We start from the raw sequence: 13,397 nt of genomic DNA on the forward strand, positions 1-13,397 counted from the left end.
CTCTTTCCAAACCATGTGCATCATGAAATGGTTTGCTAAACCCAGATAGGTCTACTTTCCCCATCTGGTATTTTCTGTGGCCACATGAGCCCAATCCTAAATGAGGACACATCTGGTGAGGATATTTTGCAGCCCTGACACATCAGTTCTTTGTCTCCAGCTCTTGGTTGGCCCATGTCTCTTTGAGAGAAACCTGGAGCTCAGACATATTACAGGGCTTTCCTTTCACATCTTCAAACCATTTTAAGGCATGCTATTTAATGAAACCAATTATTGTACTTGAGAAGTATGCAAAATTATATTAACCTCCATTTCTAAAATGAGAATATCAAGCAGTTAAAGATTCCCTCAATAAAAGAAATAAGAGAAGCATAAATTAATTCAAGAATTCCCTGCTCACTGGCCAGACTTGGGGCCACATTCATCTGAGCTGCTTAATTTGAGATGGAAGAAAAGAAGTAGGTGGGAGACAGGATTCCCCAAGTTTTGTTTCTGAATTTGAATCATCACTTTGCTACAGTTCTGCTTTAGTTGTGGGTTTTAGGCATTCCAGGTAGAGTACTGTATTCTAGCATACCATGAAATGGGATCCCAGAAAACCACCCCAGCTCTTGGGACTTGGGCAGTTACAAGTTCCAATCTAACGGCAAATAAAAAACCCTTCTAATTGTGAAACTGACCTAGCCATACAAAAAGATAATTTAAACTTCCTATGTTGGCATCAAATTTCAGGATGATTCATGAGGCAACTAGGCCCAGAGAGATTAGGTGATGGCGGAGATGACCAGTTTCTGAAGGAGATTCAGAAGTTGAGTGATTGCCAGGTTTGGTAGAACATATATGTCTCTGGAATACTCACACACACACACATATTTAGCTCTGCATACATTAAAATGTAAATATAAATATATAAATGTATAAATGTATACAGAGCTAAATTTCTTATGTACCAGATTCAATTTGTAGGTCAAGTTTGCATTGTTTCTAAAAATTTCATGTTATAAAGACTATATAGTTATTTCTGACAGGGGAAAAAACAAAAGGTTTCTGCAGTACACCATACTGAATAGTGTTAATGCTCATTTTCTAAGTATATTAAAAAACAGGCAGAAGTGCCTTTACAGGAAAGTAAGACAAGTTATTTTTGTATTTGTGTGACAAGCACAAGACAAAGGGACACATGATTTGTTCTTTTGACATCGCAGAATCTCAGAGGTAAAAGATTTTGAGATCACCCAATTATATCTTATTTAATGGGATTGCATTAATAACTAGAAATAAAGAAAGAAGCATAAGAATTCCAACTTACAGGCTTTGGAGTTTTCCATGGAGAAAAGAAACCTGTAATAAAGAAAACAATATTTGAACTTTGAAAATATAACTTGCTACCACTTACGGGTGGCATGATATTCAAATGATTGCAAGTTACTTTAATTAGTTAATAGCAAACAATAACGATAAAATATGCTGCCTGGTTGTATAGTTTTCTGTAAGGAACCCAAATAATTTCATTGGAATTGTATTAATGATTCCAAGAACATTACTTTTTGGCATCTGAGGATTCTGAGGCACAGAGAAGGTAACTGTATGGGAGTCAGCTGCTTAAAGACCTAATATGGAGTCATCCTTAGGGATTTCTGTGTCCCAGCCACAGCTAGAGAATGGTAGTGGGGTGGGAGGAGGAGGAAGGGAGGAACAGAGAGAATAGAGGCAGAAATTAAAAATTTTAAAAGTAAATAACTTCTCTTAGTATAAAAAATAATTCTTCTTTGTGTACCTTCTTTAGGTGGTGAAAAGGCAATCAACAAGGTTTCATTAGTCCTAAATTTAAAAATAATGTATATACCAGGGCACCTACATGGTTCAATCAGAGCCTGGAACTTGCTTCAGATTCTGTGTCTCCTGCTCTCTGCCCCTCCCCTGATCATGCTCTGTCTCCCTCTCTCTCTCAAAAAGTAAATGAACATTAAAAAAATTAATTAAAAAAATTAACCTATATTATGAATCAAATTCTAGTGTATAAAAGAATAACTCTTTGGGGACTGTTTTCCCATGGAGACCTTCTCTGAGCAGTTATCTATTTATTATGCTAGTGCCAGCCATGATGTACATGAAGAAACGGTGCAAAATGTTTGTTAGTTGAATGACTCATGTATCAACAAAGCCATGTTTGTTTTTTTTCAATTTATTGAGCAATTTCTATTATCACAAATGGTATGCAGACTGGGCTGTTTCTGTTGTGATCCAAATGACCATTAAGATAATGAAAAGCAGGAGATAGATTACTTTTTTCTTCTATTATTATTTCATTATTATTTTATCATATGGTATCAGTTTTTTTTAAAAGTACTGAAAACAAACTTAAAAATAATGGTGGGAGGTAGGGGCGGCTGACGTATACTGGCCTTAGTAAGCCAAAACATAACAATTTTGCTCATGTTAATGTTAGCTGGTATCTGAAAAATGCCCAATAAAAATGAAATCTTGAAAATAAGCCACATACTGTGTGTTTATCACCTTAATTTTTTTTTAATGTTTATTCATTATTGAGAGATAGAGAGAGACTGAGCATGAGCAGGGGAGGGGCAGAGAGAGGGGGAGACACAGAATCCGAAGCAGCCTCCAGGCTCTGAGCTGTCAGCACATAGCCTGACGCGGGGCTCAAACTCATAGACTGCAAGATCATGACCTGAGCCGAAGTCTGACGCTCAACCGACTGAGCCACCCAGGCCCCTGTTTATCACCTTTAAAACTGGGACTTCATAAGAGACTCTTAAAAAACTGAGAACAAACTGAGGGTTGATGGGGGGTGGGAGGGAGGGGAGGGTGGGTGATGGGTATTGAGGAGGGCACCTTTCGGGATGAGCACTGGGTGTTGTATGGAAACCAACTTGACAATAAACTTCATATATTGAAAAAAAATAAAACTGGGACTTCTATAAAATGGTAATAGTTGAATTGTAACCCATTTATAGGAAATATCTGCATAAATCCGGACACATAATTATGTAGATGCTTAAGCAATCCAACTCAGGCCTGGCATAAATACTAACTGCACCTCAATGCACGTTGTAAAGAATTGATGTTTCATTTTATGGAAAGAGGGAATGTGTGTGATCTATCATGTTTCTCAGCTTTGCTTGGAACCCAGAGTTAAATTTAATGTTCAAGTGTAAGAACCATCCTACCTAAGGAGATTAGTAGAATTAGCTCATCTTCTTACATACCCTATAAGTTCTTATCTATCTTTCCAACTAATGAAGAAAAGTTTGACATGTGGTTTGATTATAACTTAATTATATGGATCTAAATCACATCTTTTTCTGGAAGCAGCTGAGAGTGAAAAATTACAGATAAATACATTTATCTCCTTGACTTACTCTGTAAAATGCCAACAAAACTAAATTGACCACTAATTATACAATGAAAAAAATTGTAACCTATTGGCTCATTAACCATTATTTTCAGTGAAGGGTAAAATTTATTTGTTGATTATGGAATTGCCAGCAACAGTTCTTCTGAAAAGATGTCATGTATATGTTCTCACAATGTCAAAACACTTAATTATTTCTTCTACTTTCTTTGTGTCATCACCTTCTTCCTGGAGTACTGTGACAGATTTTGAGTATTTGCTGTTTTACACTTGTTAGGTGCTGGGAGTTGCTTAGACTTTGATACAAATGTATTGAAAATGGTCCCTCTGTTATGGAGCTCTCACCTCCACTTGGGACATTATACTAAAAGATGATTATTCCTCCTAGGGAAAATGGGTAATCACCTGACCTTTCAGCAGTTATGGTGCTGGAGCTAAAATGGCATAAGAGGGACACTGGTCAAGATCAGACAAGGAGAGAAGAAGATTTAATGTGACCACCTTTCTTCAGAGGTAGTTTGGTTTCCCATTCTTTTAAGGCTGTTTCATTTAGTCTGACCTCAGACCACTGGCATGATCCAAGACTTCTTTCTCCTCCTATTATGGCAGTTTCTGGAATATTTCTAATGCTGAGTGCTGCAGAACCTTCAGTCTAAAGCAATAGTTACCTTTTCTGAGACATTGTCAAAAACGAAGTTGCTCCCTATGGAGTAAGTAATTTCAGAGAGTAAGAAATAGTATCAGAAGAGATTTCCCTACATATAAATAACTTTTACAGAAATGCTATAGTTGTGTGGGACAAACTATTATATATTATAAATTACAATATTGTTTTGTAGGATGACCCCTCTTGGGAACCTAGTTTATTCCAATGAATATTTAAATAAAAACACCAAAAACAAAGAAAAAACTTTAATACCCTTATTTCTGCAATTTTTCTTTTTCTGGAATCATTCTCATTGGAGATAGATTACAGAAGGGAGATAGAATTGGTTTGCTGAGGGTATGACTTTTGCGTTTTTCACCAAGCATCTCCATAGGGAAACAGAACAGGGAATCTAGATAACTTTCTGAACCATTTCAGAGCTATGAACCTAGTTCATAGAAAAAGAGCATTTCTTTAAAATAATAATAATAATAATATTAGTTTATTTCTGGCCTTTATTTCCCCTACTTTTATAGAAACTGGCATATTATATTCCCTAGTGGGATTAAAGTTTCTTTATAATGACCCATGTTTCTGTACTGATTTATCAGTATGCGTTTGTGTGCACACAAATGCAAACATACTTATTTAATCCTTGCTCTTAAGACAACAAAAGTGTGGGAATGCAAGCTGGTGCAGCCACTCTGGAAAACAATATGGAGGTTCCTCAAAAAACTAAAAATAGAACTACCCTATGACCCAGCAATCACACTACTAGGCATTTATCCATGGGATACAGGTGTGCTGTTTCGAAGGGACACATGCACCCCCATGTTTATAGCAGTACTATCAACAGTAGCCAAAGTATGGAAAGAGCCCAAATGTCCATCGATGGATGAATGGATAAAGATGTGGTATATATATACAATGGAGTATTACTTGGCAATCAAAAAGAGTGAAATCTTGCCATTTGCAACTACGTGGATGGAACTGGAGGGTATTATGCTAAGTGAAATTAGTCATTCAGAAAGACAAAAAACATATGACTTCACTCATATGAGGACTTTAAGAGACAAAACTGATGAACATAAGGGAAGGGAAACAAAAATAATATAAAAACAGGGAGGGGGACAAAACAGAAGAGATTCATAAATATGGAGAACAAACTGAGGGTTACTGAAGGGGTTGTGGGGGGGTGGGCTAAATGGGTAAGGGGCACTAAGGAATCTACTCTGAAATCATTGTTGCACTATATGCTAACTAATTTGGATGTAAATTTTAAAAAATAAAAAATAAAATTAAAAAAAAAGTCAAACTAATAGAATCAGAGAGTAGAATGGTACTTGACATGGTCTGGAAGTAGGGGGAAATGGAGACATTAATCAAAGTTTCAGTTATACATGATAAATAAATCTTAGAGATCTGTATAGCATAACACCGATAGTTACCAATGCTGTATTATATGCTTAAAAATTTGCTAGTAGGATAGATCTTATGTTTAGTGTTCTTATCAACCAACCAACAAACAAATAAATAAAAGGGCAGGAAGAAACTTTTGGAAGTGATGAATATGCTTATATTCATGGACTATGGTAATGGTTTCATGGATGAACACAATGCCAAACTCATCAAGTTGTATACATTAAACATGTACAACTTTTTCTATGTCAATAATACCTCAATAAACTGGTTTTAAAAAATAAAATGAAATAAAACAAATTAAATTAAATCAAATTAAGTTAAATTTTAAAAAAAGACAACAAAAGTGAAAGAACTTATGGTGCAGTTATAAGCTATCTGCAACATGAATAGGGACATAAGAGAGCAAAGGGGAAAATTTAGATGCAGCTAGTAAGAAAATTTAGATGCATTTAATACGAAGCCCAAAATAGAATTATTTTTCTAAAATCTGTCTTTTTTAGAACAGAAATAAAACTAAAATGGATTTTTAATTCTGCACCTAAAAGCACAGTGAGATGGGCAAAGAAACAGAAGCCCAGTGCAAATACCTAGATGAGAAATTCTGGTACTTTAAAATGGAAGAGAGGACAACATTGACTTCATATTGAAATTTAAATTGGTGGCGCCTGGGTGGCTCAGTTGGTTGAGTGTCCAGCTTCGGCTCAGGTCATGATCTCATGGTTTGTGGATACAAGCCCTGTGTCGGGCTCTGTGCTGACAGCTCAGAGCGTGGAGCCTGCTTCCGATTCTATCTCTCTCTCTCTCTCTCTCTCTGCCCCTCCCCTGCTCACGCTCTGTCTCTCAAAAATGAATAAATGTGAGAAAAAAAAGAATTATATAAAAAGAAATTTAAATTGAATTCTACATGTCAACAAATGCAACTGGAATATGTTTGCCAGATAAAATACAATAAGCCCAGTTAAATGTGAATTTCAGATAGAGAATGAATGATTTTGTTTTTAGTATAATATGTCCTATATATTGTAGGACATAGTTACAGTAAAAAAAAAATTTTGTTGTGTATCTGAAATTCAATTTAAATGGGACATTTAGGGTCTGAACACCCTAAAAATGGATCATTTTATATAAGTCCATTTATAAACAAAACCGCAGTAGTAACGTGTACTGAAGATAATATCTGTTCAATTAAGTAAAAAAAAGAAAAGAAAAAGAAAAGAGAGAGAAAATAGGTAAGATCTTCTTTTCCTGCACCCGTCCCCCCCCCCAATGTTTTATTGCTTGAAATCTTGCTTTAGAGGAACCTCAGAACATTCCATTGGCTGTGCAGATCATCGGCTTGTGTTGGTTGTTTGACCATCAGCAGCCTCGATGGATGACTGGTTAGCAACACTGCCTTGTCCCAAGTGGTATGTTCCACAAAATGGCTCTTTTCAAAACCTACTTCAGACATATGATATACAGAATGAAAGCCTATCAATATATTTACAGTAGGTCTGAAGGGAGAGCCCCTTTCTTGTGTGTGTTTGTGAGTTGTTTGTTAAGATTTTTTATTATTTATTTTCACACGGCAACAAGATGATGAACTTTTAAAAATCATCTCAATTTGAATAAGAGATCAAAATACAATGAAGAACAACAGATCAGAGAGTCTCAGCATGATATCTTCAATTTGGAATAATGCCAAGGCAATTTTTCCAATTTCTAGAAATTTCCTGAAACAGAACTAAATCTTTCAATATATCTTTATACTCCATTTGATATACTGAACTCCCATTTGCAAAATATGAAATGGATTCTTCTTCAACTGAAGTACATATGACTCTGGTTTTGAAGATTATCATTACAGTCTCATGTATTTTATAGGGGATTCTGCAGATGATAGAGATGCAGGGGGAACGTTTTATATTTTTGCTTTAAGCGATAGAAAAGAAGTAGGAACCACTTTGAATTAAAAACCTGCTTCGCTGCAGATGTCCATGCCCTGGTTTATTAAAAGTTGTGTTCTGTTTTGCTTAAAAAAGAAGGAAAATACAACAATGTGAATGTCCTTGGCACTACTGAACTTGTACACTTAAATATGACTAACATGGCAAATATTATGTTATGTATATTTCATCCTAATTTTTTAAAAATGAAAAATAAGGCAATAAAAGACGAAAAAGAAGAAAGGAAGAACAAAAGTATGTGCGTATTGCATTAGTGTGAGAGAGAATGAAAGAGTAAGGAAGAGAATTTCTTTTTCAGTTTCTGTGGTGTCCTGCTGGAGTACAGGAAGCTCATCTGGACACCCACACAAATCCTTCCACCTCTAAAGTTATCTTTTCTCCTAAAAGATTATAGGCAATAAAGGAAGCTCATGTTCTTACTACATTGCTGAAAATATTTCAGGGACTGTTAGAAAGTCTTCCAATTGAGGAAATCATTTTTTTGAAGTTTCCTAAAGGGGTAAGAAGCCCCAGGGACTTTAGAATCTCCAGTTAGGGCTAATTTGAGGGAGAAAAATACCACTAATAAAGTTAATCTTTAATTTAAAGATCCTCCCATTATCCCACAGCCTGGCAAATTTCCCATCAAAAATTCAGCCTTTGGTAAATGTAAGCCAGCAGGGTAATGAGCTAATTTCCATTAAAACTAGTTCAATGTTAGTCACTTTTTTTCCCCTGGCTTTTGACTGATTCACGTCTGTCTTATTAAAATTCATTAAATGGGTTAAACCCTGCAGTTCCTTTAGATAATTTGTTTAAGCTATCTGAAGTCAGAAAAGGGCATTTTTTTTTTTTTAAATGAAAGTGTCCTGGGCCAAAAAACCAACCTTTCCATTACACAAACATGGAAGATACACTGCTGGTGGTGGTACCCAAACCTCATGTCACCAAGTTTCAATCAAGCACGGGATATAATTTACAAAGAAAAATTCAAGTTGGTTGCCATCTTTGGCCAGAATCTGTTCTTATGTGGTAAGCTGAAGCTTTCTCTGCAATGCTTTAAAAATGATCCTTTCTGCATCTTCTAAATAAAAGTGTTTTTCTTATAAACACTATAAAGCTGTTTTTCAAACAGCATTTTCCCCCTGGCTTTGTTCCTTGTGGAGAGTGCAGTCTGACCATTTAAAGTAATCCCAGTGAGCATCTAGAAAGGATAAGCCTGCACATGTTGTCTTCTGATAAACTCAGCTACATAAAGGATGTGTTCAAAATAAAGCAGGCCAGGTGAATAGCCTTGAACAGGAATAAAGGAATGCACAGGAAGAGGAAGAAGTGTGTCAGGGAGGCTAAAACTCAGAGTGAGGTGAAGCTTGCAGAAAATATGAACCACTACAAAGGGTTTTTCTTTATGTTCTGAACAGGACCAAGAGCAATGAAGAGATAAATGCTCTGTATGTTTATAGCATGCTGTAAACAACTGGCAGAGAAAATGTGGAAGGATATCAATACTTGCAATAGGAAATTTCAATTCTGAGAGTAATATTTTTTTTAAATGATGCATGAATAGCATCCAAAATCTTTTTTTTTTTTTTTTTAGAAACCCATCTAGGAACATCTTTTAGTAATTTAAGGAAGATTAAATGTCTGTTTCACTTTACATCAACATTAAATATTTATTGAGTTGTGGGTGTCTCACAAGCACCATAAATTCAACATGGTGATCATGGAAACCTTGATCTTTTTTCCCCAAATCTTCACTTCTGTGTTCCTCATTTTGGTAAATTTCACTCACCCTTCCAAGTTTCAAAGACAGGAACCTGAAAGTCATTCTTAATGTCTCCTTTTCCGTCACTTCCTTATCATCAAATTCTATTTTTACCTCCAAAATCTATTTCAGATGCACTTTTTTCCATCTCCACAGTCACCACTGTAATCTACACCCACCATCATCTACTGTCTGAATCAAAGCAACAGCAAATTTACTGATTCTACATAATCTGGTTATGCTTAAAATCCTACAATGGATTCCCACTGAATTTAGGATAAAACGCAAAACCTGTCAATTGGTCCATTCTTACCCCAGAGGCCTCCTAGGAGGCTGAATTTCCTTGAGTAAGCCAGACTTCTCTAACCACAGGGGCTTTGCACAGGCTCCTTCATTTGCCCACCCTTTCTCATTCTCCACACAGCTATCTCTAAGTCTTTCTTTCTGTGTCAGCTTAAACAACACCTCCCCAGGGAAGATGTCCCTGACGTTTCATTTGAAATCAAAGTTCTGTATTATAATTTTTCATTGCATCCTGCAGTTTTCCTTTATGCGGCACTCATCACCATTTGCAATTGTAGTTATGAAATTGTATTCACGTAATTATATTTGTGAAATTATTAGTTTCACGCCCATATCCCCAATGCAAATATAAATTCCATCAGAGATAGTATCTATTTTGTTCACAATGTATTCCTAGCACTTTACACAATGCCTGACGCATAGTAGATACTTGAATAGACACATTTGAATGAATTGAAAATGGTAGTGAAGGGTGGGTGAGGAGGGCAGAAAGGAAGAGACAGAGTTATAAGATGCTCAGGAAAACTGATGAGACATGGTGATCAGCAGGGGTAGAGGATGACATAAAGGAGAAGATGAAACCTATTGTGACCTGTAGCTGGGGAACCTGGATAGATGATAGTGTCATTAGCTAAAGTAAGAAATACAGGAAAAGAAGCTTCTGTGAGTGGAATATAGTGAAATGAGTTTGGGTGAAATGAGTTTGAAGTGCCTTTGTGAGCTTGGGTTCAGGTGAAGGAGTCGTGAGTAGTGAGCCCTATTGTCTGGTGATTAGTAGAAGACTCAGGATTAGAAATATAATGTGTCAGGGGGCTCAGTTGGTTGAGCATCTTATTCTTAATTTGGGCTCAGGTGATGATTTCATGGTTAGTGAGTTCCAGCACCACCTTGGGCTCTGCACTATGAGCACAGAAATTCTCTGCGATGCTTGAGATTCTCTCTGTCTCCCTCTCTCTCTGCCCCTTCCCTGCTCGTGCTCTCTCTCTCTCTCTAAATAAATAAATAAATAAATAACCTTAAAAAAAAGAAAGATGATGTGCCAGGTTAAACTAAAAATACTGTGCAGCATGAATGAAAACTCCTTACGGTGTGCAGAAGAATGAATGATGTATCTGAGAAGTAACAGAGAGCCAAGTAAAGAGAAAGTTTCAAGAAGTAATACATGGAAATACTCATATAACAAGGTTTTAAGTGGATTCTCAAACAGGAAGTTCACTGATGACCTCTGTGAAAGCAGTTTAATTGCTACCAGAGGGGCAGAAATCAGATTTCAGAGGGTTTGAATGAATGAGAAGTGAGGAACTGGAGCTGAGAAATGACTATGGGGTTGAAGGGACAATGTCATACGGCCCCACCCCCCCCCTATCGAGGAAAGATTTGGGAAAAGCATGCTTACGTTTAAATGAGAAGGTATCTAAAAATAAATAAATAAATAAATAAATAAGAAGGTATCTGAACAGAGAGAGCCTAAAGACTCAAAACAAAAGGGGATAATTGGTGAAAGTATTTCATGAGGAGAGAGGATGGGATCTAGAGCACAAAAGGATAAATTAACTTTAACTGAGAGAGAAGGAGCATCCAAGTCCTCATCAAAAGGCTCGAGCAGATTGTGTGTGCCCTGTGTGTGAGTGAGTGAGTGTGTGTGTGTGTATGTGTGTGTGTGAAATTCCTCCAGGGTCTGCCCTTTCGGCAGGGGAAGGCACTGGATGAGAGAGATTACTCGCAGTGGCTGAAAGTGGCAAAATCCATGGAGGTTTTTAGGGGTGCTGGTTAAGCAGGGAGACTGGAGGAGAGAACACAAATAACCTGTGTCAAAATGTTTGATTCAGGGGATGAGGCAAAGACGGAAACAGAAAAACAATTCCTGGAAGCAGTGTAGCAGAGAAGTTACGCACACAGAATATGAGATAACACCGACTGGGTTGCCACTGACTGCTCCACCTTTTACTGTAATGTGGTCTCCTCTGTACATGGGAGACCATCTACTACGAGGATTGACTCCTGGGCTCTGAGTGAGACCCACCTGGATCCACTCATTTTTTGCTTAGTGGCTCACACTGGGGTGACCGTGAGCACTCCTCTAATCTCTTTAAGGCTCAGATTCCTTATATGTAACAAAGTAAAGAAAATAATAGGAGTTATTTTAGGGAGAACTCAATAATGCATTTTACATGTTATCAGTACAAAGCGGTGCACAGTTCCATTTAATGCTTTTGATGCATTTAAAATTATTTTTCAACAAAATAGAGGTCTGCTTTTCTAAAAAGTGCTCAACAATTTATTGTCACAACAGATGCATATTATTTTCTTAGTTATTTTAGGCTTTTGCTCTTTTAAGCTTCCTTTTAAGTTCTTTTAAGCTGCCTTTTGCTATGTGGAATATGGCTTGCTTTGATTTGCTTTAAAGACATTTTTTACTTTTTTTTTTTTTTTTAATTTTTTTTTTCAACGTTTTTTATTTATTTTTGGGACAGAGAGAGACAGAGCATGAACGGGGGAGGGGCAGAGAGAGAGGGAGACACAGAATCGGAAACAGGCTCCAGGCTCCGAGCCATCAGCCCAGAGCCTGACGCGGGGCTCGAACCCACGGACCGCGAGATCGTGACCTGGCTGAAGTCGGACGCTTAACCGACTGCGCCACCCAGGCACCCCAAAGACATTTTTTACTTTAAACAAAGCAAATTGTTGTTCTCATCCCATTAGTTTTCCATCAAGTTTCTACCGGTTCTAGCTGGAGGAGTAAGGTAGTCCACATTAAACTCACTCAACAGTCCTTGTGCTCTAGTATAAACTATACCCTCAGTTTGTGATGATTATTATATTATATTATATTATATTATATATCATATCATATCATATCATATCATATCATATCATATCACATTATTTTTCCCTTATCAATTGTTTCTAACTTTGCATTTTCCTATAACTATTTATATAATGGTTACTTAGGCTTAACCAATAAACCAGTTTTAATGCTTACTACAATTCATTTTGTCCCACTATTTCTGCATTTGTGGATTCTGAATTTCAGTCCTCTGTTAGTAGATGTCCTTAAATTTCTCAGAAACAGTACGTTTGATGCCATAGTTAGAGTAAATGGTCTTTTAAACAGGTCTACACCCTAATCCTTCAAACCTGTGTATCTGTTCCTTTACATGGCAATAAAGATTTTGTACATGTGATTAAGGTGAAGGACCTTGAGACTGGTAGAGTATCTTGGATTATCAGGGTGGGCCCAATCCTGTCACATAAGTCCTTAAAAATGGAGAAATGTCCTGGCTGCAGGTGGTGAGAGATGGTGGGGTGAGGAGGACTCAACTTGCCTTTGGCTTTGAAGATGGGAAAAGGGCCACAGGTTGTGGAATACATGAGGCCTTTAGAAACTGGAAAAGACAAGGAAATGGGTTTTCCCCTACAGACTCCAGAAAAGAACACCACCGTGCTGACATGCTGATTTTAGCCCAGTGAGACCCACATTGGATTTCTGAGCTATAGTGCTATCAGATAGTCTGTGTTGTTTAAGCTATGAAGTTTGTACTAACTTTTGTGGCAGCAATAGAAAACCTAAATATGTGGTATCTTTCTAAGCATATGAATTCTAGTTTCATTAATGAATTCTTATATCACAATTTCTTTCTTTCAAACTCTATCAGATTTTTTTCTGTTGTTCTCTGACATTTAGTAATGCCGAGGACAAGCCTGGATCCACTCAGTTTTTGTTTATTTGCAAGTAATCTTTCATTTTCTTATATGAATAATTGCATAATATTTTCTTTATTATTTTAAATTCTTCATAAATTACTAGAATATGTTTAGGTGTAAGTTTGTTTTAATTCTTTCCAGCATATAGTGAGTGCATTTGCTTCAGGTTTTCTCTTAAGTCTTTCTACTTAAGATCTGATAACTGGGGACTGGATAGAAATGCAGACTCTCAGACCCCAGACCACTGAATCAGATCTG

The 13,397-nt window shown here is 36.8% G+C and overlaps 1 protein-coding gene across 1 annotated transcript in view; it reads right to left on the bottom strand.

Annotated features, from left to right (window-relative positions):
* The window catches only part of MAGI2 (membrane associated guanylate kinase, WW and PDZ domain containing 2), a 1,334,434-nt gene that overhangs the window by 196,183 nt on the left and 1,124,854 nt on the right, over positions 1 to 13,397 (bottom strand). The window contains exon 12 of the mRNA XM_049642268.1: positions 1,310 to 1,341. Within this exon, the coding sequence (XP_049498225.1) occupies positions 1,310 to 1,341 (32 nt within the window). The remainder of the gene's footprint in view (positions 1 to 1,309; positions 1,342 to 13,397) is intronic.

This window comes from Panthera uncia, chromosome A2, assembly GCF_023721935.1.
Source record: "Panthera uncia isolate 11264 chromosome A2, Puncia_PCG_1.0, whole genome shotgun sequence".
Lineage (NCBI taxonomy): Eukaryota > Metazoa > Chordata > Mammalia > Carnivora > Felidae > Panthera > Panthera uncia.